Source organism: Hemitrygon akajei, chromosome 16 (genome assembly GCF_048418815.1).
Source record: "Hemitrygon akajei chromosome 16, sHemAka1.3, whole genome shotgun sequence".
NCBI classification, from domain to species: Eukaryota; Metazoa; Chordata; class Chondrichthyes; order Myliobatiformes; family Dasyatidae; genus Hemitrygon; species Hemitrygon akajei.
In genome coordinates, this window is record NC_133139.1 from 11,657,425 (window position 1) to 11,684,366 (window position 26,942).

Sequence of the window (26,942 nt, forward strand, 5' to 3'; positions counted from 1 at the left end):
ATCTGCTTCAATCACTTCCTCCAGCAGCTCATTCCTAAATACCACCCTTGTTTACAAAAAAAACTCTCAAGTTCCTAATAAATCTCCTCCCTCTCACCTTAAACCTATGCCCTCTAGTTCTTAATACCCCAACACTAGGGAAAAAGATTATGTATTCATCTCATCTCTGTCCCACAAGTATACAAAACATAGTCTCCTACACGCTATGTAATAAAGTTGTAGCAAGTCCATCCTCTTCCTATATTGCAGTATTCCTTGAGCATTTGACAATAAGCTTGACCTTGACTTTGTATTCAGTGTGCTAAGGGAATTAAATCAATGGGTGCTATTGAAATCTCCAAGTATTATTTGAAAATGTTTTTCTACGAGTTCTGTCTGCAGCTATATATTGAAGGCAAGGAGAACAGAGTCTGAAAAATTGGTCTTGATGGTAACTGCCTCAGTGGTCTCTGCTTCCTTCAGCTGCTGCTGAACTTTGGTGATGAACCTGCTATAATTTGAACAGCTGAGAGACATTGATGGTTCTTGAATCTTCCAGCACATCTCACTGGTCAGAGCATCTCATTAGCTTTCAGGGAGTCATGAGAGACTAGGCAGAACAGAGATGATCCAATACTCCTGCTCAGATTAGTGACAGGAAACCATATTTAGCTAAATTGTGTTAATACACTATTGAATTGAAAAGCTTTTTAAGGAAGATCAAAACTTAACATGTCTCTGGGTGGAAATGGCTTATACATGGGGGCATAATTTTAAGGTGACTGGAGGAAAACATACAGGAGATGTCAGAATTAAGTTCTTTATTCAACGACGGGTGAGTGCATAGAATGTCCTGTCAGGGGTGCTGGTAGATACATTGGAGACATTTAAGAAACTCTTGGATAGGCCCAAGGATGATAGAAAAATGGAGGTCTATGTAGGGGGAAAGAGTTAGATGGATCTTAAAGAGTAGGTTAAATGGTTGGCACAACATTGTGGGTTGAAGGGCCTGTACTATGCTGTAATGTTCTATATTCTTAAAACTGTACATGTTGGCACCACGGAAATACATCTTGAGTGGCTTTTGGCCACGCTTTTGCAGACCACTGCTCAAACTGTGCCAGACATGATGTACAACTAAACTAATCTTGCACAGTGAAGCTCTGGCCATTTGTACATTATTTCAATGACAATCCTACAATCAAGCACTGAAATAATGCACTGCTAACCCAAGATGCCTGAAATCCATTTCAAGCAGACACTTCTAACACCAAAAAGTTATCCGTTTCCAGTCTATTGACCAGTATAATTTCAGTTGAATTACTGAATCTCTAACATATACATACTACTATTTTCATGAGAGAAAATGATTCAAGCAAACAGAATTAGAGTTGGTAGAGAAGCGCCAGAGACAGGGGTGAAGGGCACAATGCACACCCATAGAGGAGGGGTGTAGAGGTTTTGCTGGCTGCTCGCTCTGCAGAACCTACTCTCTCCTTGGCAAAATGAGGACTGCAAAGAGAAGAGCCATCCGGACTGTCACAGAGGCTGCTGAATGAACAATTGATCAAGAAGTGTGACCCATGGATCAATGCTGCTGGGACACAAGCCAGGCCCTTATCAAGCCTGGGCGAGGGTGTCTGATGGTGAAAGGCCCAAAACACCCGATGACCACAGGTTACATCACTGATGTGTCCCAGCGCATCTGAGGATGTACCTCAGTATCAAGATAGATGCAACATGTATAGATAAATAACTTTTTTCCAACTTGTCATGACATATGAATGTACAGTGTTATGTGCTGAACAAACCAGATGAAAATGGGGTCCAGAGCTCCCCCCCGGGGAACTATGCTGCTAATGAGAGAGAGAGAGAGGAAGAACAGAGGTAGAGGCATCTGCTACAGATAAGAGAGAGAGAGAGGAATGGTTTATGTATTATGGCTTCTTCACTGATTATTTACCTTTTGCTACAAGGACACTTCTTTGCTCGTTAACATTATTGCTGAGACAGCAGGGAGTGGACTAGTTTGATGGACATGGTCATGCTGAGTTGATGGATGGCTGATACCCCGTCAGTGGGGATAAAAGACGGGTCTGGGGAGACACCCTCAGACACACCAGTGGACACTGAAAGAGTGTTGTGCACCCACAGGAAGGTGGGGGCTATTGGAGTATAAAAGTTGAAATTGTTTGAAGTGTAACCAAAACTATGTAGCCAGCTTTGAAACTTGCTATTTGCTATGCATGTACCCAATTTAGTAGGAGAATGAAATCCTAAGAATGTAGAAGACAATGGTGTGTTAATGAGAGCTAGCTAAGAGATGTAGATTAGAACATGATTAAGTCACAAAATCTTAAGAATGTAGAAGACAATGGTGTGTTAATGACAGGTAGCTAAGAGATGTAGGTTAGAACATGATTAAGTCAATGGGTAGAAACAATAGTGGCAGGATGTACGTGTGATACGCAACTATAGACCGATTGCATGTGCTAATGCAACTGGACCAGGAGATTGCTATAAAAAAATGCTATGTCCAAAGGATCGGTGGGCAATCAGCGACTAGCTCAATGACTGTCTCAGCTTTGATTTGCAAATTAAAGTTTAACCCTTCTTGAAGAATCTTCTGCGTCTCCTGGTCATTTGTGGGGCATGAGAAACCACGACAAAATTGGCGACTGCGGCAGGACCGGAAAGAGACCCACGGAAAGGAAACGGCAGATTGGGGACGCTTCCCAGTCCTCTAGGGACCCCCACAAGGCTAACAGAATTAAGGGTGCACCCAAACAAAAGGTAAGCACTTTTTGCGACAATTTGGACTAAGAATTCTGTTGGCTTTGGGGAGGTCTTGGAGTCTCAGAAGTGTGGAACCACTGCCGAAGTGTCTCTCCGGTCCAAAGAATCTGGCAGAATTGGGGGTTAACAGGAGGCTCAGAGGATTGATCAAGAACACTGCAGTGAGGGTAAGTACAAATAAGTTAATAAGAAGTTAAGAAAAAGTCCACGTGGTGTGGGTAAATCCCTGTGGGTACCGCTTCGTATGAAACGAAGGTCTGAACGGGCAGGGAAAGGAAAATAGACTAGGCATAGAATTAGAGTAAGTTAAGAAAAAGTCCACGTGGTGTTGGTAAATCCCTGTGGGTACCGCTTTGTATGAAACGAAGGGCTGAACGGGCAGGGAAAGGAAAATAGAGAAAATCCTCATGGATACCGCCTTAAGAGATAAGGGTCTGAATAGACGAGGTGCAAAGAGCAAGTTCTGTGGGTACCGCTCTGAATAGAGGTCTGTACGGGCAGAACAGAATAGGAAACAAGGACAGTCCAATATATAGTTTAAAGCACTGGTAGATAGATGATAAACTAAGCATAGAATTAGAGTAAATAATATTATCCAGTAAATGAACTGTGAATCTCTGAAATACCTTAAAAGAGAGAATAACATGACAGGTAAAGGAACGGCAGCAGAGATTCTGAGCAAAAAATCCCGGTAAATAAATATGAGATCACAAAAACTTCAGAAAAATGGGAAAAGAGAACCAAAAACCTGGTCACAAAATGGCCAAGAGAAGGAACGTTTGATGTAAGTTTGTGCGAAGAAATGGAGGGACTAATTAAAAATTACAAATCAAAAGATAAATCTAAGAAAAGAGGGCAAAAAAGAGAACGAGAAATGGAAGTGCTAAAACTCTTCAGAACGGAGGGAGAAAGGCTGAGGAGGACAGGTAGAATACTGATTACAAGCGAGGAAGACACTAAGGTGCAGGAGAAACTGCCTGTTAGAGAGAGCGGAAGGTACAGTGAGAAGCTGGCTTCAGATCCGTACCCGGATGTGAAAGAAGCAGAAAGACCCCCTCCCTATAATGAGGAAGGAACCCCTAAGCAGTGCCCCCTGCTGACGGGAACAGTAAACATGCAGGGAGAAGTACAAGTTTGGGATAATGAGGAGGAAAAAAACAATACGAGAAGGAAAAAGCGGCGATATGGAAGGAGATACAGGCAGAAAGGATAAAGGTGGAACAGGCACAGAGAGAAAAAGGAGTATGAGGAGTATCGGTTATACTATAGAAATAAACAGACTAGAAAAGAAAGTGGCTCATCAGGGCGGGAAGAGATGAGGCATTCAAGAGGAAGTTGAAAAAAGATAGGAGATGAGAGGCTTGGAGAAACACAAGAGAGAAGGGAATCAAGCACGAGTAAGGATCATGAGGAGTCCCTGCCACAGGTGTACAGACATGGACAGGAAGAAAGAGAAGGTGACTCATTGGAAGAGCAAGAGTTAAGTGGAGAGAGAGAGGATGCAAGAATTTGTGGGGAAGAGGTAGGAGGCAGAAGCCTAGAAGAGTAGGAGGAGGCGGTAGTGGAGCGACTTGCGGAAGTAGAGAGAGAGAGCTAGATAAGTTACTGAGAGGGGATTGCCAGAGGAGATGCGAAAAATACTCCAGGGGCCAACCAAGTATTGAATCAAGACAGAAAGGAAGGACTCCACAGAGAGACAGAGGGAAGAAGAGGACCCCGGAGACATTTGTGTGGGAGGCAGTAAAGACATACCCTGAGACAGATGGGGAATCAGGTGAGGAGGAGAGCCAGGGCAGGTGGGAAGAAGGAGGAAGAATGATGCCATTGTTAGTAAAAGGATCAGGACAAGAGCAGTATATCCCTTGGGGATCCCAGGACCTAGAAGGGCTGAAAAACACTCTGCCCAATCTACATGAAGGAGCAGGGAAATGGATTAGAGCCTTTGAAGAAGAAACGGCGGGACGATTACTGGCTATGGGAGATTTGAAGGCACTATTGATAAGGTTGATGGGAACCTCCAAATTTAATGAACTAATGGAAATGGCTGGCATAGTAAACTCGAACGACCCAAGAACTGATGGAGACGGGTTTGACAGAGTGAGGCAGAGGGTATGGCAGGCCCTCAGAAAGCTTTATCCACCCAAAGTGGACCCCAAAGCCTTAAAAGGGGATCCACTGGGAGACACTGAAAACCCAGCAGCCTACGTAGAAAACCAGTTGAAAAGGTGGAGACTGGAGACTGAGCAAGAGGTGGAGAATAGCTTATTTATGACCTCACTGTTCCGACATAGCATTTTGGATGCAATGCCTCCACAAGTAAAATCCAAACTGGAGGAAGTGGTTGGGCTGACGTCAATGACCCCACAAGAATTTAGAGACCACGTAGTCCATGCGGTTGAGAAATACCGGAAAGACAAACGAAGGTTGGCTGAGCAGCAGGAAGAGGTGCAAAGAAAGTTAATACAAATGCAGCTCGAAGAACTCAAAAAGAAGGAAAAAGAGAAAAACAAAAAGATGCTGCCAGCAACCACCGGTTCGAGCACAGCCATCGAACTGGACAAAGCACTGCTATATGGAGGGACCGACCATACTGTAAGACAAGGGCTGGAAAACCCCATGCCAATAATCGTCTTTGGGGGAACATTCCCACAAATGCCCTATCAGGAACAGACTAAATTCAAACAGCCCAGACAGGACTGGAAGTCCCAAGGAGGGGGACAGAGGAGCTATGGGCAGAGGGGACCAGTGAGGAAACGGGGGGAGGTAGAGAGATTGTGCTGGGGATGTAATCAGCCAGTTCACATGAGAAGAGATTGTCCGTTTACACCATGGCCTGTCACACACCAGCAGGAACCGATAAGAAGGGAACCAAAGTTTAGCCGCGGACCTGTGAACCCCTATACAAGGTATTAGGGGTGCACCGAGAACTTGAGTGGGAAGGGTCATTACCCAATGATAACAAGGGAGGCAGACGAGGAACCCATTGTTCAGGTTATGTTAGAAGGGCAACTGACACCAATGATGATAGATACTGGAGCCACGTACACTTGTGTACAGCCATAGTATGCCCTTCACATGTCAGGAAAGTTTATTAAGACGGTAGGGTTCTCGGGGAAAACACAGTTGACACAGTGCACGGCTCCAGTGCAGTTGAGAATGGGAAATAAAGGAATTGTTTTGCCGGTGCTAGTATTTAAAGGAACTCCGATTAATTTGTTAGGCAGAGATGCCTTATTGAAACTGGAATTAAAATTAGAATGCACCAGAAATGGGCTGAGTGTGGAAAGAGCAGGGGCTCAATTGATAGTGCAAGAAGACAAGGCTAATGTCTTTTGGATAGGAGACAACACAGATCAGATTCAGGAAACCTGGGGAAAGTGGAAAAGGGGCGTGCAGGCTATATTACCCAGGGCTGTAATGCCCAAATCTGAGCTACATTGTACAGTGATTTTTGACGAGATTCAGAACAGGGAGTTAGAGGAGAGATGGCACCTGGAGGCATGTACCCAACAGCACCTGGAAGGGGAGGCTATGATAATTGGAAAGCAAGGGGCAGCTTTACAAGTTAAGTGGAACACCTTTTTAGAAAAATGGTACAGGATACCGGAGGCTGCGCCCCACGTAACGTCATTGGTAAACAAGGGATATCGGTCTAGACTTAGGACCTTTAGTTAAGAGTGCTAAAACCGTAACAGTGTGGAGGAAAATCACGCCAGAGGTGTGGATATCAGAAGACAACAATTGCATTAAAATAATGGTAAGTGTAGGTATGGTAGGGACAGTGAGAGAGGTCGAAATAACTCCCCAACCACACATGCCCTTGCTGGGAAAGGAAAGAGGCCAGCAGAAAGATAAAAGGTTAGATGAGTTGCCGTCTATTCTGTGGTCACAGCATGACACGGTCGTAGGGAAAATAAAAACAGCTAGTCCAGTGGAAATAAGGCTGAAAAGGGGAGCAAGTCCACCCAGGAGACCACAATACCCTCTAAGACCAGAAGCAGAAGAGGGAATAGCATCGACAGTGCAGGGGTTGCTTGAAATAGGAGTGCTTAAAAGAACAAACAGTCCATGCAATACCCCGTTGCTGCCGGTCTTAAAAGCAGATAAATCTAAGTGGAGGTTGGTGCATGATTTGCGAGCGGTAAATGATGTGGTAGAACCCACACACACTTTTGACTAATGTTCCAGCAGAAGCAAGTTACTTTTCAGTGATTGATTTGTGTTCGGCTTTCTTCAGCATTCCTCTAGCCGACCAGTATCAGTATCTGTTTGCATTTACTTACAGAGGTGCTCAGTATACATATACCAGAATGCCGCAAGGATTTAAACATTCACCACACGTTTTTAATCAGGTGTTGAAGGCAGACCTAGAGGGCATGCCATTGGAAAGTACATTGTCACATTATGTGGATGACCTGTTGATTTACTCCCACAGCGAGGAACAGTGTGAGCAGGACACTATAACTCTGTTAGAGAAGCTGGCGCACGGAGGACATAAAGTATCCAAAAAGAAACTGCAATTTTGCACGCATCAAGTGGAATACTTAGGCAGGGTAATATCCAAGGGAGTGAAGGCGATAGCACCAGATCAGATTGAGGCAATGACTAAGGCCCCAAAACCCCAGACTGTAGGGCAGATGATGACGTTTTTGGGAATGGCAAGGTACAGCTCAGATTGGATAGGAGAATATGCTGAGATTGTGGCACCTTTGAGAAAGATAATGAAAGAAGCAGGACATACAAATTTGAAGAACGGCTTACAGTGGAATGGAGAGACGGAGATAGCTTTCAATACTATTAAGCAGAAATTGCAGTCAGCACCAGCATTAGCTTTGCCTGACTACGAGAAGGTTTTTATGTATTCAACCGACAGGAGGGTTATGTCACAGCGGTTCTAACACAGGAGACAGGCACAGGAAAAGCAAAGCAGCCGATAGCATACTACGGTATGCTATACTATGAGACCAGATAAGGTGGCTCAGGGGTATCCACCCTGTTATCAGGGTTTGGCGGCGCTGTACTATGCATATGGAAAGGCATCATCTGTAACCCTGGGCTATCCTGTGACACCACAAAGTAGCAGAATTGCTGGAAAGAGGGAAATTTGTGCTGACGCCAGCCAGGATAGCAGCGTATCAGATGCTAGTGACATTTCCTGACATAACTATACAGAGATGCACTACCAGTAATATAGCCGATTTTGTCCCTTTGGACTATGAAGGAGAACCCCATGATTGTGTAGGGAAGACGATGACATTTGCCAAATTGAGAGCAGATTTACAGTCAGAACCACTAGAGGATGCAGATAAAAAGGTTCTGTTCGTAGATGGCTCTTGTTATAGGGATTATGATGGAAATAATGCAGGGTTCTCAGTAGTGCAGCAGGATCAGTCGAGCTATAAGATTATTAGGATGGAGTCCTGTCCCCAACCGTGTTCCGCCCAACTAGCAGAAATCAAAGCCCTGACAGCTGCGTGTGAAATGATGGAAGGTGAGAAAGTAGACATCTATACTGATTCAGCATATGCTCACGGAGTATGCCATTTGTTCAGGGCAGTGTGGAAGCAGAGAGGTTTTAAAAAAAGTAGCAGAGATCCCATACAACATTGTCAGCAAATTCTAGACTTAATAAAAGCCATAATGAAACCTAAAGCATTGGCTATAGTAAAATGCTAGGCACATAAAAAGGGAAAGGATGTAATGACAAAGGGAAATCAAGCTGCGGACGAGGCAGCCAGAAAAGCGTCAGGATGTACATCAGCTGTCAATGCCCCCCAGGTAAGCCTAACTCCAGAACCTGTGGTAGAGGACCTAATTGAAATACAAGGTAAGGCAACTTTGGCAGAACAGACAATGTGGAGACGAAGGGGGGCCAAGCAGAACCCGGAAGGCTTGTGGAGCATGGAAGACGGTTTGTTGGTAGCGCCCACCCCTCTACTGACGATTCTGATTTCAGAAGCGCATGGGATTGACCATTGTGCAAGGGGGGAAGTGATAAAGAAAATAAAGAAGGATGGTTTTTGGTCACCTTATTTACAGGCTTCAGTGGACTTTGTCTTGTCACAGTGCGAGGTATGCGCACAGAATAATGTTCGGAAAGGAATTACAACCCTAATAGGTCACATTCCTGTACCTGAAGGACCATTTAAACATCTAGTGATCGATTACGTAGACATGATAAAGACAGTGAGAGGGAAAAGATACATGCTGGTAGTAATTGATCGATTTAGCAGATGGGTGGAGGCGGTACCTTCAAGAGATCAAGGGGCAAAGACAGTGGTAAAATTTCTGACAAATGAAGTGATCCCAAGGTTTGGAATACCTACAGAAGTTAGCTCAGACAATGGTTCAGCTTTTATCCAGAAAGTGGTCAAACTGGTACTACAGGCGCTGAGGATAAAGCAAAGATTTGGATGTGTATACCACCCTCAGTCGCAGGGCATGGTAGAGAGAATTAATGGAACCCTGAAAGCCAAACTAAACAAAATTTGTGCAGACACTAAACTTAATTGGGTCGATGCTTTACCATTAGCATTGATGAGTTACCGCATGCAAACTAATCGAATGACATGCCTGACACCGCATGAGATGCTCACTGGGAAGCTATCATACCTGTGATAAGGGTAAGCAAAAATGTTGAATGGATAAACTATATATACTACAATCAACAGAGATTCATCAACTACACCGATGATGCACTGGAGGCCTTAGGGCAACAGCTAGATGCAACTAGCAGGGTGGTGTGGCAAAACAGACAGGTACTGGATTGGCTTTTGGCAGAAAAAGGGAGTGTGTGTAATGTTTGGAGAACAATGTTGCACTTTCATACCAAACAATACTAGCCCAGAAGGGTCTTTCACCAGAGCAATGAATAAATTAAAGAATCTGCGGACGGAGGTCAAACAGAATGCAGGATTTGAACATCAGTTCTTTGATTGGTTGGAAAGTAGACTCGGAGGATGGGGAGCATGGCTGACTAAAATAGGAATAACTGTCAGTATTGTTGAGCTGTGCGTTTCTGCTGTGCTGTTTTCTTCCTTGTCTCAAGTCTCTTGTAGTGCGTGCTGCAACCAAACAATTTCCGATGCTCGTGGCAATTACTGAAGCAAGCTTAGTGGAGAAAGAAACACCGAAAATGTATTGTTACAGCCGACAACACCTGCAGGATGAACAAGAGCTAAACGACAGTGTGGGAGTAGATTGTAAGGGCTTCTGAGTCTTTTTCCCTGTCTCAGGTACAGAGGGACAGGTTTTTGGCTCAGCGGCCCAGGGTAACAGGGAGCGAATACTTTGAGGTCTTGACGCAGAAAATTATAGTTTAACCCGAGATTTGGGAATAAGTGCTTGAGTTTATTGGGGCTTTTGTGCGCAGACTCTTAGTCTTTTGTCTGTGTGAGACCCTCTGGGTCTCAAAGGGGAGATATATTGGAGTATAAAAGTTGAAATTGTTTGCTGTGTAACCAAAACTATGTAGTCAGCTTTGAAACTTGCTATTTGCTATATGCATGTACCCAATTTAGTAGGAGAATGAAATCCTAAGAATGTAGAAGACAATGGTGTGTTAATGAGAGGTAGCTAAGAGATGTAGATTAGAACATGATTAAGTCACGAAATCTTAAGAATGTAGAAGACAATGGTGTGTATTAATGCGAGGTAGCTAAGAGATGTAGATTAGAACATGATTAAGTCAATGGGTAGAAACAATAGTGGCAGGATGTACGTGTGATACGCAACTATAGACCGATTGCATATGCTAATGCAACTGGACCAGGAGATTGCTATAAAAAATGCTATGTCCAAAGGATTGGTGGGCAATCAGCGACTAGCTCAATGACTGTCTCAGCTTTGATTTGCAAATTAAAGTTTAACCCTTCTTGAAGAACCTTCTGCGTCTCCTGGTCATTTGCGGGGCACGAGAAACCACGACAGGGCCTGGAGGATACCGGTTCAGGGGAATCGGTCTGGAGCACAGTGGATGAAGGCAGACCGGTGGGGACTTGCGTGTGTGACCGCCCTTGCCTGCGTGACGAGTCCATCACTGAAGAACGGACTAGCCTGGTACGGAAGGGTCATAATCGGTGACTCCCAACGGTACAACGGAACAAGACGACGACGGAAGGTTTGCCTGCTGCAGCTGCTCATCTCTCGCTCGCTCTCTCTCCAACATTGCAACACAACTACCTCAGCACGAACTGAACTGAACTGAACTCTATATTCTCTTATGACTATTCATTTACCCCTAGACTTTGATAGAGCTTGTTTTTTTACTGTTGATTTTTATTCCTACACTTCTGTATTTATTATTGCTAACCTGTTTTATATGCATATTGGCATTTTTGATACTGTATTGTTTAGTTTACTAATAAACACCTTTTGTTTCAGTACCACCAGACTCTAATGTATGTCCTTTTCTGCTGGTCTGTTAACCCAGTTACGGGGTACGTAACAAAAGTATGAAAAAAAGATAATCTAAGGTAAAAATCTGATGTTAATAAACTCATACCTAGAATTCCCATGTCATATTTTCCTTCTTTTTTGTCCTTCTCAATAAGAAAATCAAACGTGTCGGTAAAATATTGAAAAAGTGCATTTTGCTTGTGAACCTCGAGACCAAGAATCCGATTCAGGAACTTTGAGATGCTGCAGTCTGAAACAAAAATAAAACTCCCTTTAACACACCTTCATTATTGATTACTTATCGTCTTCTTTCGATAAAACACGAATACAGCAACCTTGTTTTGAAACTGGCCTGTACAGGGGCCAGATGAATCTCCCGGATTATCTGGGAGCATTTCAGAGTTCAGGTTTATTCAATTGTTGCCTGGAAACGGAGGGAAAAATAGGGAAGTTTACAAAAGGGAAGGCTATGATGACAAGGAGAGAGGAGGAGGGGCTAGGGTATGGAGAAAGCTTTAGATTGGTTAGAAGCAGTTATTTCTTAATGACTTGAGAGAATTAGCTCTTAACATTTCATAACACAATGCTTATTCACGCATTAGCTCCAGTAACTGTTTCCCAATTGCTGAGTACTGCTTAATATTTAACTTTTTCATATAAAGAACAGCAAACCAAAACTTATTACATCATAGTTCAAATCTTCTTTCTTGGCAATCTGCATCAACTCTAACACATCAGACAGATTTTATAGAAAGGATTTAAGTGTGAAGTATAGCATTATTACACATTCGATATCATTTATTTATTTCTCACCTTTTTCCACATTTACATATCCATAGCGGTTTTCTTTGCAGAATATTCCAACAGCCATCAATCCCACCCTCATGTCTGCAAAAGATATGTGATAGATCTGTTGGCTGAGTATCTTATTTTACAGCACATTGTATGTTATAAACATATAAAGGTGATATGTCTTCAACAGTACAGCACAGGAGCAGGTCCACAATAGCTGCACCATACATGATGCTGAATTAAGCTAATTCTCTTCTGCCTATACATAACCTATATCTCTCTGTATTCATGTGTTTAAGAGCCTCATAACTGCCAATGTTGTATCTGCTGCCACCACTCACTCTGGCAGCCTGCTCCAGGTACCCATCACTTTCTGTGTATAAAATTTGTCTCACGTATCTCTGATAAACTTTTCCTTTCTAACTTAAATGTATGTCCCACAAAATTATTCTAATTTATAAATACAGCTGCATTAAACAAACATATTTCTAAATACATTTTCAACACTACAAAACTTGTCATTCATTGATTTTGTATGTGTATAGATGGTCCCTGTTACATGCAGATCACAGACTAGTATTTTACCTTCGATGAAAGTATTAGGGCCTCCAACATAATCAGGTGGTGGTTGTACTTCGCTTTCAACCTGACCTAATATGGTTTTAATAACTTTATCCAATGCCTTAGTTCCATACTGTAAAGAAAGAAAAATATAAATCAGTGAAAAAAAGATTCAAGATTAAATTGTAAATACTCAGTGGTTAGGTGTTTTAAACATTATACATCGAGCATCAATTTGAAATGAAAAATGCTATGTAATATTTCAAGTTAGGCAGTTGGTTTAATATATTTTCAGCTTTCTTCTGCTTGTATCCTCCTGCATCAAGCCTCAACTCTTCTTTTAAAAAAAATTGTGTAGTTTTCATAATGGAGAGACTGCTTCAGAAGATCAGGCAATACCAATAGAGAGACAAACAGATTTAAGAATGGCCAATGACCCTTCATTGTTATCTGTCTCTCTCTCTGCAGATAGTGCCCCACCTTTTGAATTATCTCCAGCATTTTCCATCTCAGCTTCTGCTTTCCAATAAGTCACTTTTTATTTGATTTTCGTGCATTAATGATTGTCTGAATACAAAGGTAACCTATTCTGCGGTCTTTTTAATTGCTGTTTGCAATGCAGCTACTACATTAGTGATAGCAGCTCAAGTTAACCCTCGGATTCCCCTCCTGCCTTATTCTTTGCACATACTCAGACCTTCATCGAATGGAGTAGCATGCTAGCACAGCAGCTAGCATAATGCTACTACAACACCAGTGACCTGGGTTCAATTCCCTCTGCTGCATGTATGGAGTTTGCACCTTCTCCCCGTAACCGCAAGGGTTTACTTTGGGTGTTCCAGCTTCCTCCCACAGTCCAAAGACATGCAGGCATACAGGTTAGCAGGTTACTTGGTCACAGGGTTGTAATAAGATGGAGCAGACTCATTAGAGGCTGGAATTTTCAACCTGAAAATTGGACTGTCCATTTTCCTTCACTCAGTTCCCCTTTACTTTTGGATTCGGCTAGATTTCATAACCTTGAAAATACTTACCTATGAACAAGAGTTTCTTTTCGGATAGCTGCGCCACCACACTGACTTGACAGTACATTTTGCTGCACAGTCTGCATCTGCGTCACTATCACAGATGAAGACAAGGAAGATATCCGAGTGTGGAGCATCCACAGGCTGAGATAGTGGTTACATTAAGAACCTGCTGTGGTCCTGCAGATATAACTTTACTTCACTTAGCAGCAGGTGGGCAAACCGATTTGTATGGACAGCATTATATAAATGCCAGCTTGTTGCTGTTCTTGGACATCTACCGCAGCAAGATAATTAGAATCCCACACAATCCAGGAATTGCTGTGTGGGAAATGTAAAATGGGAGGTGGCTAGAGAACTACAAGCATTAAACCGTTGTTACAATATAAATGGATGACACCAGGGTGCTATTTTAAAATATGTGCAAAGCTGTCCAGATGAGACCTTTACTGAAACCCCATTGTCAATTTTGCCTGGTGTTAATTTCATTCCTTTACCTCACTATTACAGATCTTCAATTATTTTCCTTCTTTTCAAACCCACTTACCCAGCCTCAACACTTGTTTAAAGCTTGCCACATTTCGCAACATTTTCAAGTTCAGATGAAAGATCAACAATAAATACTAGTTTTGTTTGTACCTTCGCAAATGCTGCCCAACTTGAGTATTTCGAGTATTTATGTTGCTATAAGGATACCGCACGTGTGGCTTTAACATGTACCTGTGTTTTTTTCCCGCATGATATCTTGATTTCGCACTCACTATAGGATGGCGGGATGGAGATACGTCTGTACCAAAGGAGGTGCAAGGAGCTCCTTCCCTGCGCCAGCCCGCAGGTCACCCTTGGGGAAGTTGTGGCACCTGCTTAGACCCTGATCAGGGTCACGTGAAGCCATGGGAGTAGGCGCTAGATGGTCACATGAGCAACTGGTGTATATCATGTCCTGGTTATGTAACCACTGACGTCAGGCAGACAATCTCTGAAGAGTATAGTTAATGGCTGGGTCACCTGTCTTGTAAAGACACTGCCCAGAACAAGGCAATGACAAACCACTCCTGTAGAAAAATTTGCCAAGAATAAGCATGGTCACGGAGACCATGATGGCCCACATTATACCACGTGGCACATAATGAATGAACAATATCCAAACAACTCTGCAACACGTAGCTAAATTTAATTTTTGGCTGGTTCTTTTTCCACATTTACAGTTCTCTGAGTTAAGTAAATAATGGCAGTGAAATGAAGATGTTACCTTGTTATCAAAGTTATATTTGCTGAGGTCTCTGGATTCTGTTGCCCTCCGATCACCATGAGTTAAAGCACCCTGTGGAAGGAACAGGGTTACAATTCTAAGACAGTTGCAAACAACTTTACATTCTAAGCAATATTAATGATGTATTACTTTTTGAACTGTTAAGCTTCTACATTCCAAATTTTTGAACAAATTGATGATATTGCACATCATCGTAGTAGTTGAACATATATTTTTTTTTAAAGGGTCTCTGATGCATGGATCAAATGGTTTCCTATTTTTGTAACCAATGGCATGAAGAGCTCCCTCTTGAGTTATCCAACTGCATATCCAGATGGTATGGAGCCTTTTGCAGTCATGGAATTATACGCTCAGCGGCCACTTTTTAAAGTATATCTACTCATTAATGCAAATATCTAATGAGCCAATCATGTGCAGGAACTCAATGCATAAAAGCATGCAGATATGATCAAGAGGTTCAGTTATTATTCAGACTAAACATCAGAATTGGGAAGAAATGTGATCTAATGACTTTGATAGTGGAATGATTGTTGGTGCCAGATGGGATGGTTTGAGTATCACAGAAACTGCTGATTTTGTGGGATTTTAGTGCATAAAATATCTAGAGATTAAAGAGAATGGTGTTGAAAAACAAAAAAAAACAATCTGTGTGTGAAAATGTCTTGTTAATGAGAGAGTTCAGAGGAGAATGGCCAGACTTGTTCAAGCTGACAGAAAGGCAACAGTAACCAAAGAAGAAAAATAATATTACCAGACTCTCTAATCGCTTTGCAACAATGGAGGCAAATCTCCTTTCGCCGGCAAGTTCAGAGATGAGAAATATATATTCTGGAGCAGATACTTGATTTGACCTGTGAGTACGACCTGGAGAAGAGAACATAAACCAACTTTATGCAAGAATCAAAGTGCAAGTTGCAATGATATTTCAGGGAACACAAATTGTTTCAAAGGTTAGTATTTGCTACAAGGTAATTCACATTTGCTTACTAATGCCATAAGATTATATCTTTCTGTGAGTGACGTCAGCACATAGCAGGACAAAGAGAACTGAATGTTTGGCAGAGAGTGGCTGGACAGCCTACTGCTCATTTTCATGCTCTTTAAACCAGAAATTATTCTTGCTTGACAACAGAAAGACAAATATTCTAGATCCAACAAGATGGAATAAAAATTTTGCTTTGTGTTTGTTTACACCAGAAAGGAAAATAGAATAAACAATGAGTTTGAATGTCAGGGTTGAAATGAGGTTCACGAAAATGATTCCAGGATTGAATAGCTTGTCATATGAAGAGTGTTTGATGGCTCTGGGCCTGTATTCACTGTAATTCAAAAGAATGAGGAGTGACCTCAATGAAACCTATCAAATGGTGAAAGGCCTTGATAGAGTGTATGTAGAGAGGATTTTTCCTATGGTGGGAGATTCTAAGACCAGACGACACAGCCTCAGAATAAAGGGGCGTCCTTTTCAGAGAGTGGTGAATCTGTGGATTCTTTGCCATAGGTGGCTGTGGAGGCCAAGTTTTTATGTAAGGCAGAGGTTAAGAGATTCTTGATTGGTCAGGCCATGAAGGGATATGGGGAGAAGGCAGGAAATTGGGGTTGAGAGGAAAGTTGGATCACACATGGTGGAATGGTGGAGAAGACTTGATGGGCCACATGGCCTAGTTCTGCTTCTGTATCTTACAGTCTTATGGTTGTAACTACTGTCCTCTGACTTACAGTTAACTTTTGCCTTGGAAAGCTTTTAACCCTAGATACCTTACCATTTTAAATGAATACTTTCTTTAACGAGAAGTGTTACTTAGCAGTTGGCTACAAGGTTAATCAATGCTATTTCAGAAAAAAGCTACTGCTTTTTAACTATAAATAATAAAAAAAATACTTCTAATTACCTTGCACTTGCTACTGCTAAAGATAGCCAAGTTTTAGCAACACTTACCAAACTGTTGAATAGCGCGATCTGCACTCCAAGGCAATTCCAAGGTCATATGTATTCTCCTTCGTTGGTTCTTCATTCTTTTGTCAGCCTGCAGTGAAATTCCTGAACTGGCTGCTTCAGAGATGATAGCTACCAACTTGACAGATTAAAAAAAAGTGTTACTTTTCTCAGAAGAATCGTATCAATTATTATTAATGTATGGAGTAACTTATCCATACTAGCAACATTACCAGGACTATCTACAGACTGTATGACTGGGCAGTTGGATATGATCGCAAAGAACAGGTTGAAACAAGATCAGCAGGCTGGTCTTCTGAAAGCAGATTTCCTACACTATACTGGTCAGATGAGAGAGATGGTCAAAGTTTCGAGTCCCATTATTTCATTATTTTATTGCCGATGACAGTTACTTTGATATCTGCTTTCAAAGACCTTTCCTTTGCTCTGCAGAAAATAGGAAAGCTGTTGGTTTTAGACAGTTTTATATGGGTAGAGCGTCAGTGGGGGGAGGTCTCAAGCTTGAACAGTGAGAGGATGGGGGCATTCAAGAGTTGGTGAGTGGGCCCTGTGGTGTGGTGGATTGGCGAGGAGGAGTGGTCAGTCAAGGGTGATTATTTTACCAGAGGGGAAGAGGATCATGCACGAGGTCTGGAAAATCCAAAAAAGCAAAACAAAAACTGCAGTAAAGCAGAAAATGCTGGAAACATTTAGATGATAAGGCAGATTCTGTTGAAAGAGAAACAGTTACTGTTTCGTTAGAACTGCAAAAGGCAGTACAGAGGTTAGTGCAATTATTTTATATCGCCATTGTAAGGAATTTGCATGCTCTCACGATGGTGTGGATTTCCATCACGTGCTCTGATTTCCTCCCAATTTCCATACACCTACAGCTAGGGTTAATAGGTTTATGGGGATGCTTTGTTAGTGTCGGAAGCATTGCAACACTTGCGGGCTCCCCAGTACAGTCCTTACTGATTTGATTCAAACTCTGCTGGATGTTTTTATGTGCATGTAACAAATAAAGCGAATTGGTAATCTTTAAAACTACTTAGTTTTACCTACACTTCGAGAAACTTGCAACCGTAAGTTTCTTTACAATTATTTTTCTAACAGAACGTTATATACTGACTAAAGCACTAAAGATTGTGGTATCTAAAGGATTTTCTAAACAACTATCTGATGTTATTCAAGCAGGTTTAGGAGTAGGTTCCTTTTCACCATGACATTCAATGTGCATTTATTTACTGATATACACGCTGTGGCCACTTTATTAGGTACAGCATTGGAACCTGGTGTGGTCTTCTGCTGCTGTAGCCCATCCACTTCAAGGTTCGATATGTTGTACATTTAGAGATGCTCTTCTGTACACCACTGTTGTAATGTGTGGTTATTTCAGTTACTGTCGCCTGCTTGCCAGCTTAAACCAGTCTGGCCATTCTCTGCTGAACTCTCTCATTAACAACGTGTTTATGCCCACAAAACCGCCATAGACTGGATGTTTTTATTTGTTTTTCTCAACATTCTCTGCAAACTTTAGAGATTGTTGTATGTGAAAATTCCAAGAGATCACCAGTCTCTGAGATACTCAAACCACCCTATCTGGCACCAACAATCACTGCACAAAGTCACTTAGATCACATTTCTTTTCCATTCTGACGTTTGGTCTGAACAACTGAACCTCCTGACCATGTCTGCATGCTTACACACGGTTGCTGCCACATGACTGGCTGAGCAGGTATTTGCATTAATGAGGTGTACCTCATAAAGTGCCCTATGAGTATATAAAGAATAAACCTACCTTATCCCCAGCCATAAATCGCTCCTTCTCCTTTAAATTCACATGGTCAATGGACAAGTTTTGCTCTGCTCTGGACTCATAGCAAACGGAGCCATCTGACTTGCGAACAACACGCCCCTTTCTTCCAGTCATCTATTAAAATTAATGATTTAAGGATACAAAAGAAATGTTAATACAACCACATACTTACAGAATACATGTGCACTTGATGAAACATCACCAGAGATTAGAAAGGGGGAATGAAACTACCTGGACTGCTCCATGGATTGTTGGTGCAGACATAAAAGCAAATGGCTATATGTTCCCTAATGATCATATGATTATCAATGAAAATGTCTTTCTCCTGCTCCAGCAAAGTATTAACCCAAATCTACCAGCACCTCCTTCTGTAGCCATATCCAGCTTCCATACCTATCATTTTGAGGATTCAATTTTGGACTCTCTCCACCTATAAAAGCTAAGTCAAACTGATGAAAATTCATTTCTTCATCTAATACCCCTACAGCCAGGAAAGAATTTCATCAGCTCAGATATTTTAATCACTTAATCTGCAAAATGGTTGCAAACTTCTATATTCAGAATACCATAAAAGTAGGGTCTTTACAAAAAAATTATTCAAAAACATGTGCTGATTTAATTTTATTACATTATATACACATTATGTTTCAACCTCTTTAAATAACATCAGTTGCGCGCGCTTGTGTCAAAAGGCAGGATTTTTGTCATTGATAGTTCGCAAGAAATAAGGAGTAAGACAATTCAGAACTGTTTTGCTTAGTGCGGTTTCAAGCAATCAGGCTTGCAGATGTGAGAAACAGCCAGCAGTGAAAATGAAACGATTTCACTACTTCAACAACTCAGAAACTCCAGAAAGTTTGAAGGTATCAACAATCATCTGGAATGTTGCAATTAAAATCTTTTAAGAGACTCTCTGTTAGGTACATGGAGCTTAGAAAAATAGAGGGCTATGCGCTGGGGAAATTCTAGGCAGCTTCTAGAGTAGGTTACATGGTTGGCACAACATTGTGGGCTGAGGGGCCTGTAATGTGTTGTAGATTTCTATGTTCTATGTTTAAAATGAAGATTTGGAGGATACAATTGTTGACAGCATTGTATGAATGCAGTCCATTATCTGCAATAGGTGTCTGCGCTGATTTTGTTCATTTACTATCAAAAGAATACGACACAGAGGACTTCCTCCATCGATATGTATTAGGAACTAATACAGACTTTTACACTCGTGCAGTAGTATTGGTAGTGTTCTAATTTCTTTATTTTACTTAAATACATAATTTGTTACTCAGTTTGTCTTTTTTATACCTTTTTAACTATTTCCATGAAACTTTGGCGAACTGGGGCAATTGCCTAATTGGGCCAAAAATGTACTGCTCCTGATGTATCCCAATTAACTGGAGTCCCACTGTATACATTCTGTGAACCAATTGTCAAAATAGCATTACCATCCCTCTGGATAGTACTGATTAACTATAGATTTAAGAGGTATTTGTAAACGGTCTAGATCAGGGGTTCCCAACCTGAGGTCCGTGGACCCCTTGCTTAATAGTATTAGTCCATGGCATATATAAAAAAAATTGGGAGCCCCTGGTCTAGGCAGTGAATAATAGCCTGCTGGTTTACTGTGATGGACTTGTGGCCTAACTTAAAGCTATCCTTTTGTAACAGGATATTACCAGAGGGTGATCAGGAATAGGAGGATGAAAACCATTTCCTCCTCCCAAGTAGATCAACAGAGATCTCATTGTTGTTGTGTACAGTACTACATATTCCTGGCACCATACCAAGTAATCACTTTATGCACAGTGCCAGCAGGAAAGAAAATGAAAGTAAACTGAGACATGAAAAGTATTGCAAAATTACCTCAGCCACAAGCTCAGGTCCACCAAACAAGTCAATCAGTTCATCCAGTGTATTTAGAGGTAGTTCTTTTCCTAGTACTTCCACCTTTGCCAGCAGATCTCCTTTCATTTTTTCTACAAATTCTAGTGTTGCTGCTAATGAAACATAATTCATCAATCAAGACTGTGCACGATCACTAGTAACTTTTTAAAAAAACTTGACGTTAATCTTGCTCAAATAGCAGCATTCAGGAAATTGCATTCTATAAATAAGGATGGCGTGGTAGCTTACAGTCAGCACAATCGCTTTAGAGCACCAGCAATCACTGATTGGGGTTTGATTCCCGCTGCTGTCACTAAGTAGTTCCCAAGAAGTGTGGGCTTCCTCTGGGTGTTCTGGCTTCTTCCAAAGGCGTACAGATTATGGTTTTTAAATTGTGAACATACTATGTTGGCACTGGAAGCATGGTGACACTTGTAGACTGGCCCCTGCACATCCTCTGAGGTGGTTGCTAGTACAAAACGATGTGAAATCTACATGGTTCAATGTATGACAATTAAAGCTAATCTTTAGATAAAAAATGGGTAAGAAATTACCAGAATTTATTTTGTCAAAAACTGATACTGGAGTTGGAGACAAAAAACTAACAATAAAAAGGTATGCAGTGATATCTATTAACACTGAGCTATCAAAGACAACACTTGAGTCTACAATATTTCTGTAGCTATTTCCTGAATTGTGATCATTCTCTTTAAGATCAATAAAAATGCAATTTGTTTAGCATACTCCTGTGTAAATCAAGCACTAGTCTGGAGTAAGGATAGTGTCAGACCAATGTTGGTTTTCGTGGTGCTTCAGAGAAATGAAGGCAACTTCTACCCCAATGAATGCATGAATGTGACTTGTGGCAGGAATTTCCAGGCTAGGCATTTCACTGCTACCAGCTTGGTGGTACATCGGTGGCACAACACTATATACTGACCCAGTAAAAAGCTGAGATGGCATCAAAAGGGTCCAGGCTTGGTTTATGACTAACACCCCCCATCCCAATAGTGACTAACTTAGAAAGTGACAACTCCTTTAACAAAAGAGTTATTTCTATTCTTTCCCATGAGGTGATGGTTATATCAAACTACCACAATAGAGTTTTTCTGTTAGGAGAGGAGGAGGATTAGATGTATCATTACAAGATGATAAGAGACATAGATAGAGTGGACAGACAGAGATTTTTTTCCCCAGGGAAGAAGGGGGCATAACCTTTAGGCGTATGAAGGAAAGTATAGGGGAGATGGCAGAAATATTTTTTTATATAAAGAAGAGGTTCATGGAATGAGCTTCCAGAGGTGGTGGTAAAAGCAGATATATTGGGGACATTCTAGAAGTTCTTAGATAGGCACATGGATGATCGAAAAATGGAGAGCTAAGTGGGAGGGAAGGGGTAGACTGATCTCAAAAGTAGGCTAAAGAACTGGCACACCATTGTGGGCCAAAAGGTTTGTACTGTGTGTATTGTTTCATGTCTGATGTGCCCTCTTGGGATAGACAGCGCAGAAAATAGGCTATGATAAATGTAAATCAGGTTATCTTATGATCTTGCAGATTTTGGTTAGGAGTTAGTGCTGGAGGCAATGGAAGGATAATCCCAGCACCTACACTGGACTCAAATGATCATCTTCCCCCAACTCCCCCAGAATTTCTAGAAGTGCAATTGTTTTCATTTGAAAGAGGTTTTCTGGTTTTTGAGCAAAATTCTGTTGATTAACTTGCCTGCCTGAAACATACAATTAAATCAAACCAATCTTTTTAACACTGCTACTCCTTTGAAGTAAATGAATTCAGAGTGCTCGGTGATTATTTTTAATGTTCAGTAACTTCATATTCTCTTTCACTTTATACTTGACATGCTGTACATTAGATCTCAACTGAAATAGGCGTGATGAACTTCCAGTGCTGCTTGGCTGATTAAAGTATTAACTTGGCAAGGTATTCCCTTCTTCTGCTCCAGCAGATAACCACCTGCCCTTAATCTCCTGGCATTACACAGAACATAAGTTCAAAATCAAGGATGTGGACCATACTCGACTAATCATTTCTATGATTCATTCCTTTAAAATGATCGCAGTAGGTGGTACCTTTTTCCGTAGATAGAAAACCATTTAAGGGAAGATCCATAGGAATGACATCAGTCTCTTCAGATATCTCTATGGCAGATGCAGGTGATGAGTTTAAATCACTGTCAGTCTCAAGGTCAGAATCACAGCTGCTGTCGTCGCTACTTTTTGACAAGTAGACACAATCTTGAACACTTCTAACTTGTTTCGAGGGCCGGCCTCGTTGCTTTCCTGTGGGAAAATATTTAAGGTAATAGTTTATTGACAATGCAGTGCAAAATTCTTACTTAACAGAAACAGAAGAGCACTTAACTAAAACACTACTGGAACTCTATTACTGATCTATTCATTATCCTTTCCATTCTACAATGAACTCAAAAGCTCACATGAGAAAATCTGCAGGTGCTGGAAATCCAAAGCAACACACACAAAATGCCACAGGAACTCAGCATTCTATGAAAAGAGTAAACAGTCAACGTTTTTGGCTGAGACCCTTCATTGGGACTGGTGAAGGATCTTGGCCTGAAACGCTGACTGTTTACCCTTCTCCACAACTACTGCCTGGCCGGCTGAGTTCCTCCAGCATTTTGTGTGTGTTGCTTTGGATTTCCAGCATCTTTAAATTTTCTCGTGTTTGTATTATTTCTGAGTTTTGTAAGATTTTTAGCTTAAAGGACAGTGTAAAAGTGTAAAGTCTACAAAATTAAAAAAGAGAGGAATATACAATAAACATAAGCTTATTTGGAATTCTCTATTTATAAAGAATATCTCAGAAATTTTTAGTTACTTTAAAGCAAAAGGAACTTAAATGGCCAATTTACTAAATTTAACAAGTGATGTGGTTGAGTTGGCCACTTCGATTTGGCAAAAGAGCTACTCAGTTACCTTTAAGAGTAGAAAGTATCAGCAAGAAAACAAATAATATTTAAATTTTACTAGAAAAACTATTAACGGTATAGTGTGATTACTGTATTTGGACTTTGCTTGAACACATTTTACTGAACTGAAATTTTGTAGTACATTAGAGGATTATCCATAAAGGTTTTCTCCTTTAAGTAATGACCTTCTCTTTTCAGTAAGTTAGGTCATAAATTTGTAGGCTGTCCTGAGTATTTTGAGCAGATATTGCTTTGATAACTTGTATGTATATCCAACATAGATAATGATACTTTTACAAATAATTATAAGATTATTTATAATCATACTGAAACTAATTTGAGAAGTTGTTCATGTGATATCAGCCCTTCCACTTTCAGGTCAGGGATGGTGTAGGAAGTGTAAATGTAAATTTATTGCAGTGAGGCTGGGGTACAGAGAAGATCAGAGGAAAGGGCTGAACTATGACCAGACGCTTGGGGGGGTGGGGGTGAAGGGGGGAGAGGGAGAGAGGGGGTGGAGAGGGGCAAGAGAGGGAGGGAGAGGAGCGAGGAGGGGAGAGAGTGGGGGGGCAGGGGGAGCGAGGGAGAGGCAGGGAGGAGGGAGGGAGAGGGCAGGCAGGAGGGAGGGAAGAGGGCCAGCAGGAGAGAGGGCCGAGAGGAGGGAGGGAGCGGGCAGAGAGGAAGAGGAAGCGTATGCTGTGATTTATCATGAGGGGAGTCTCCAACTGACCCAATTCACTTAATTTTCAAAGGATAGTAATTTAAAAACAGGAAATGCATAAAATCTCCATTCTGCAATGTTAAACCCCTTTCTTTTTTCATGGATATGCTCTGAATTGAGTTTTTTCTAATCTTACTTCTGATACAGAAGCAGATATATTGCTCCATATTTTATTTCTTCAATGTAGTTCAAGACTGGTCTGGTACTTTGGAGATAAACAGGGTACCTCAACCAATCCCCCACCCCCCAGATTGTGTGTAGCTAAGATTCTGTACATTCACAGGCCTGGACAGACATTCAAAAGTGAGTGTTGAATGCTACTATGACATCAGAATTTAAATTCAATTCAATAATAATTTTTAAAAAAACAAAAATGTCAAATCTGCTAGTTATAACCTCAAAAAAAAATCCAGGAGAATTGTCAAAGATAACTTCTTTGCACAAAACTATGTTAACGCTGTTTGAGAAAACATTGAATCCAAGATCCCTATTTCTACTTTGTTAATAATGGATGTTAATGATGTCATTACTGAACATTTAGTGCTCTAGAGGGTTTTCTGGTGGGAAATTCTGAGAAATTTCAAGGTAGCAAAATGCAGACTATTCTGGGAAGCATCACATTTTTGATAATAGTTCTTGAGCTGAAAAGCAAGCTGAAGTTCCAGCCACACCTTCCCCTACAGGAATATAAAAGGCCAGAAGAAAGACAGTACTCCACTTCCATTTGTCCCAAACTGGTGGAAATCAGACTGTTTTCGCTCTCATCAGCATCAATAACTCAGGAGGTTAAACTTACTATGTCACTGGAAAGTAAGCTGTGAAACATGCTAATGAGTAGAACATAAATTTCATAATCTGTGTTTTTGCATATTAATAGTCATCTTTATCTGTAATAATATCTTACGTTTCCTTTTTATTCCAGCTCCCTTTTCTTTCTTTCGCTTTGTTGAAGGAAAGTGCTTCTGAATTAGTGACTTAAAGACGCCTCTACAAGTAAAATGCAAAAGTTAATCCTGGCACAAATTTTACATTGAAATATGATTTATTAAATTTATACTGTATACCAGTGCAATAGCACATACAAAATAAAGTTGAGGTGAAAAATATAAACTGTCACATAAAACACAATGTAAAAGTTCTATCCTTCTTCACAAATTCTACAGTTGAAAGTGAACCATCTATGTTGCGCACATCTATGAAATTCACAACTCTACAACTCGCATTCTCAGTATTCATTGCTTTTTCTTTTTCTTTTGTATTTGCACAGTCTGTTGTCTTTTGCACATTGGTTGTTTGTCTCTGTCGTGTGCAGTTTTCATTGATTCTATTTTGTTTCTTTCTATAGGTGTTTTGTGGAGAGTGCATTGACTGGTTACATTATGGCCTGGTATGGGAACACCAATGCTTATGAACAGAAAATCCTGCAAAAATTAGTGGCTTCAGCCCAGTACAACACGGGTAAAACCCTCCCACCCATTGAGCACATCTACATGAAACATTGTCATAGTAAAGCAGCATCCATCATCAAAGATCCTCACCACCCAGGCCAGGCTCTTTTTTCGCTGCTGCCATCAGGTAGAATGTATAAGTGCCTCAGGACTCACACCATTGCATAGGAGATGTACAAAGATGTTGCCTGGATTGGAGGGCATACCTTATGAGAATAGGTTGAGTGTACTTGGCCTTTTCTCCTTGGAGCGATGGAGGATGAGAGGTGACCTGATAGAGGTGTATAAGATAATGAGGGGCATTGATCATGTGGATAGCCTGAGGCTTTTTCCCAGTGCCAAAATGGCTAACACGAGGGAGCATAGCTTTAAGGTGCTTGGAAATAGGTACCGAGGAGATGTCAGGGGCAAGTTTTTCCACACGGAGAGTGGTGGGTGCATGGAATGCACTGTTGGTAGTGGTGGTGGAAGCGGATACAATTCCTTTTAAGCGCCTCTTAGATGGGTACTTGGAGCTTAGAAAAATAGGGGGCTATGTGCTAGGGAAATTCTAGGCAGTCTCTAGAGTAGGTTACATGGTCGGCACAAAATTGTGGGCTGAAGAGTCTGTAATATGCTGTAAATTTCTATGTTCTATGTTCATAGGTTCAAGAACAGTTACTACCCCTCAACCAGCAGGCTCTTGAACAAGAGAGGATAACTACACTCATCTATTGAGATGTTCTCATAACAAATTATCTCATTTTATCTTATTATTTCATACACTTGTTATTGTTATTTATTTATATTTTAATTTGCACAGTTTATTGTCTTCTATGCTCTACTTGATCTCTCATTGTTTACAGTTACTATTCAATAGATTTGCTATGAATGCCTGCAAGAAAATGAATCTCAGGGTAGTATATGGTGACACATGTACTTCGATAATAAATTTATTTGAACTTTGAACAAAGGAGACTAGCTAACAGAACAAGTTTCCTTTAGCTGAGTTGTAAACATAATATATCCATGTGCCCAATTCAAAGCATTATTGTTTTTACATCTGAGATGACGCGTATTCATCTTCTATGTGGCTCAAACTCAGAATCTTCCAATACACAGCTGTCTACTTGAGAGCTATGCTATTGCTTGTGTTGTTCTGTGAACACTGGTCAAGCTATGTTAGTTCTGCAATGTAGGGCAACACTTGTGGGCTGTCCCCAGCATGCCTTTGGATTACATTGGCTTTTAACACAAATGAACCATTGCACTGTGTATGATAAATGAATAGATGTGAATCTGATTTGGTTCAGAGGTTAATTTCTGGCACATTATTGTTATAACTATGCTCTATAACTTTTATGTGCAGGGACACATCATTGATAGTT

General features: G+C 41.0%; 1 protein-coding gene across 4 annotated transcripts in view; it reads right to left on the reverse strand.

The window, feature by feature from the left end:
* The window catches only part of sbno2b (strawberry notch homolog 2b), a 174,782-nt gene that overhangs the window by 14,071 nt on the left and 133,769 nt on the right, over positions 1-26,942 (reverse strand). For 3 of the 4 annotated variants that reach the window (XM_073068250.1, XM_073068252.1, XM_073068254.1), the window contains 10 exons: positions 25,032-25,114; positions 22,550-22,759; positions 20,439-20,572; positions 18,561-18,692; positions 16,763-16,898; positions 15,575-15,687; positions 14,803-14,874; positions 12,550-12,658; positions 11,986-12,060; positions 11,279-11,422 (listed from right to left, as the gene is read on the reverse strand). In XM_073068250.1, coding sequence (XP_072924351.1) covers positions 11,279-11,422; positions 11,986-12,060; positions 12,550-12,658; positions 14,803-14,874; positions 15,575-15,687; positions 16,763-16,898; positions 18,561-18,692; positions 20,439-20,572; positions 22,550-22,759; positions 25,032-25,114 — 1,208 coding nt within the window. The remainder of the gene's footprint in view (positions 1-11,278; positions 11,423-11,985; positions 12,061-12,549; positions 12,659-14,802; positions 14,875-15,574; positions 15,688-16,762; positions 16,899-18,560; positions 18,693-20,438; positions 20,573-22,549; positions 22,760-25,031; positions 25,115-26,942) is intronic. The other variant, XM_073068253.1, reaches the window with a different exon arrangement.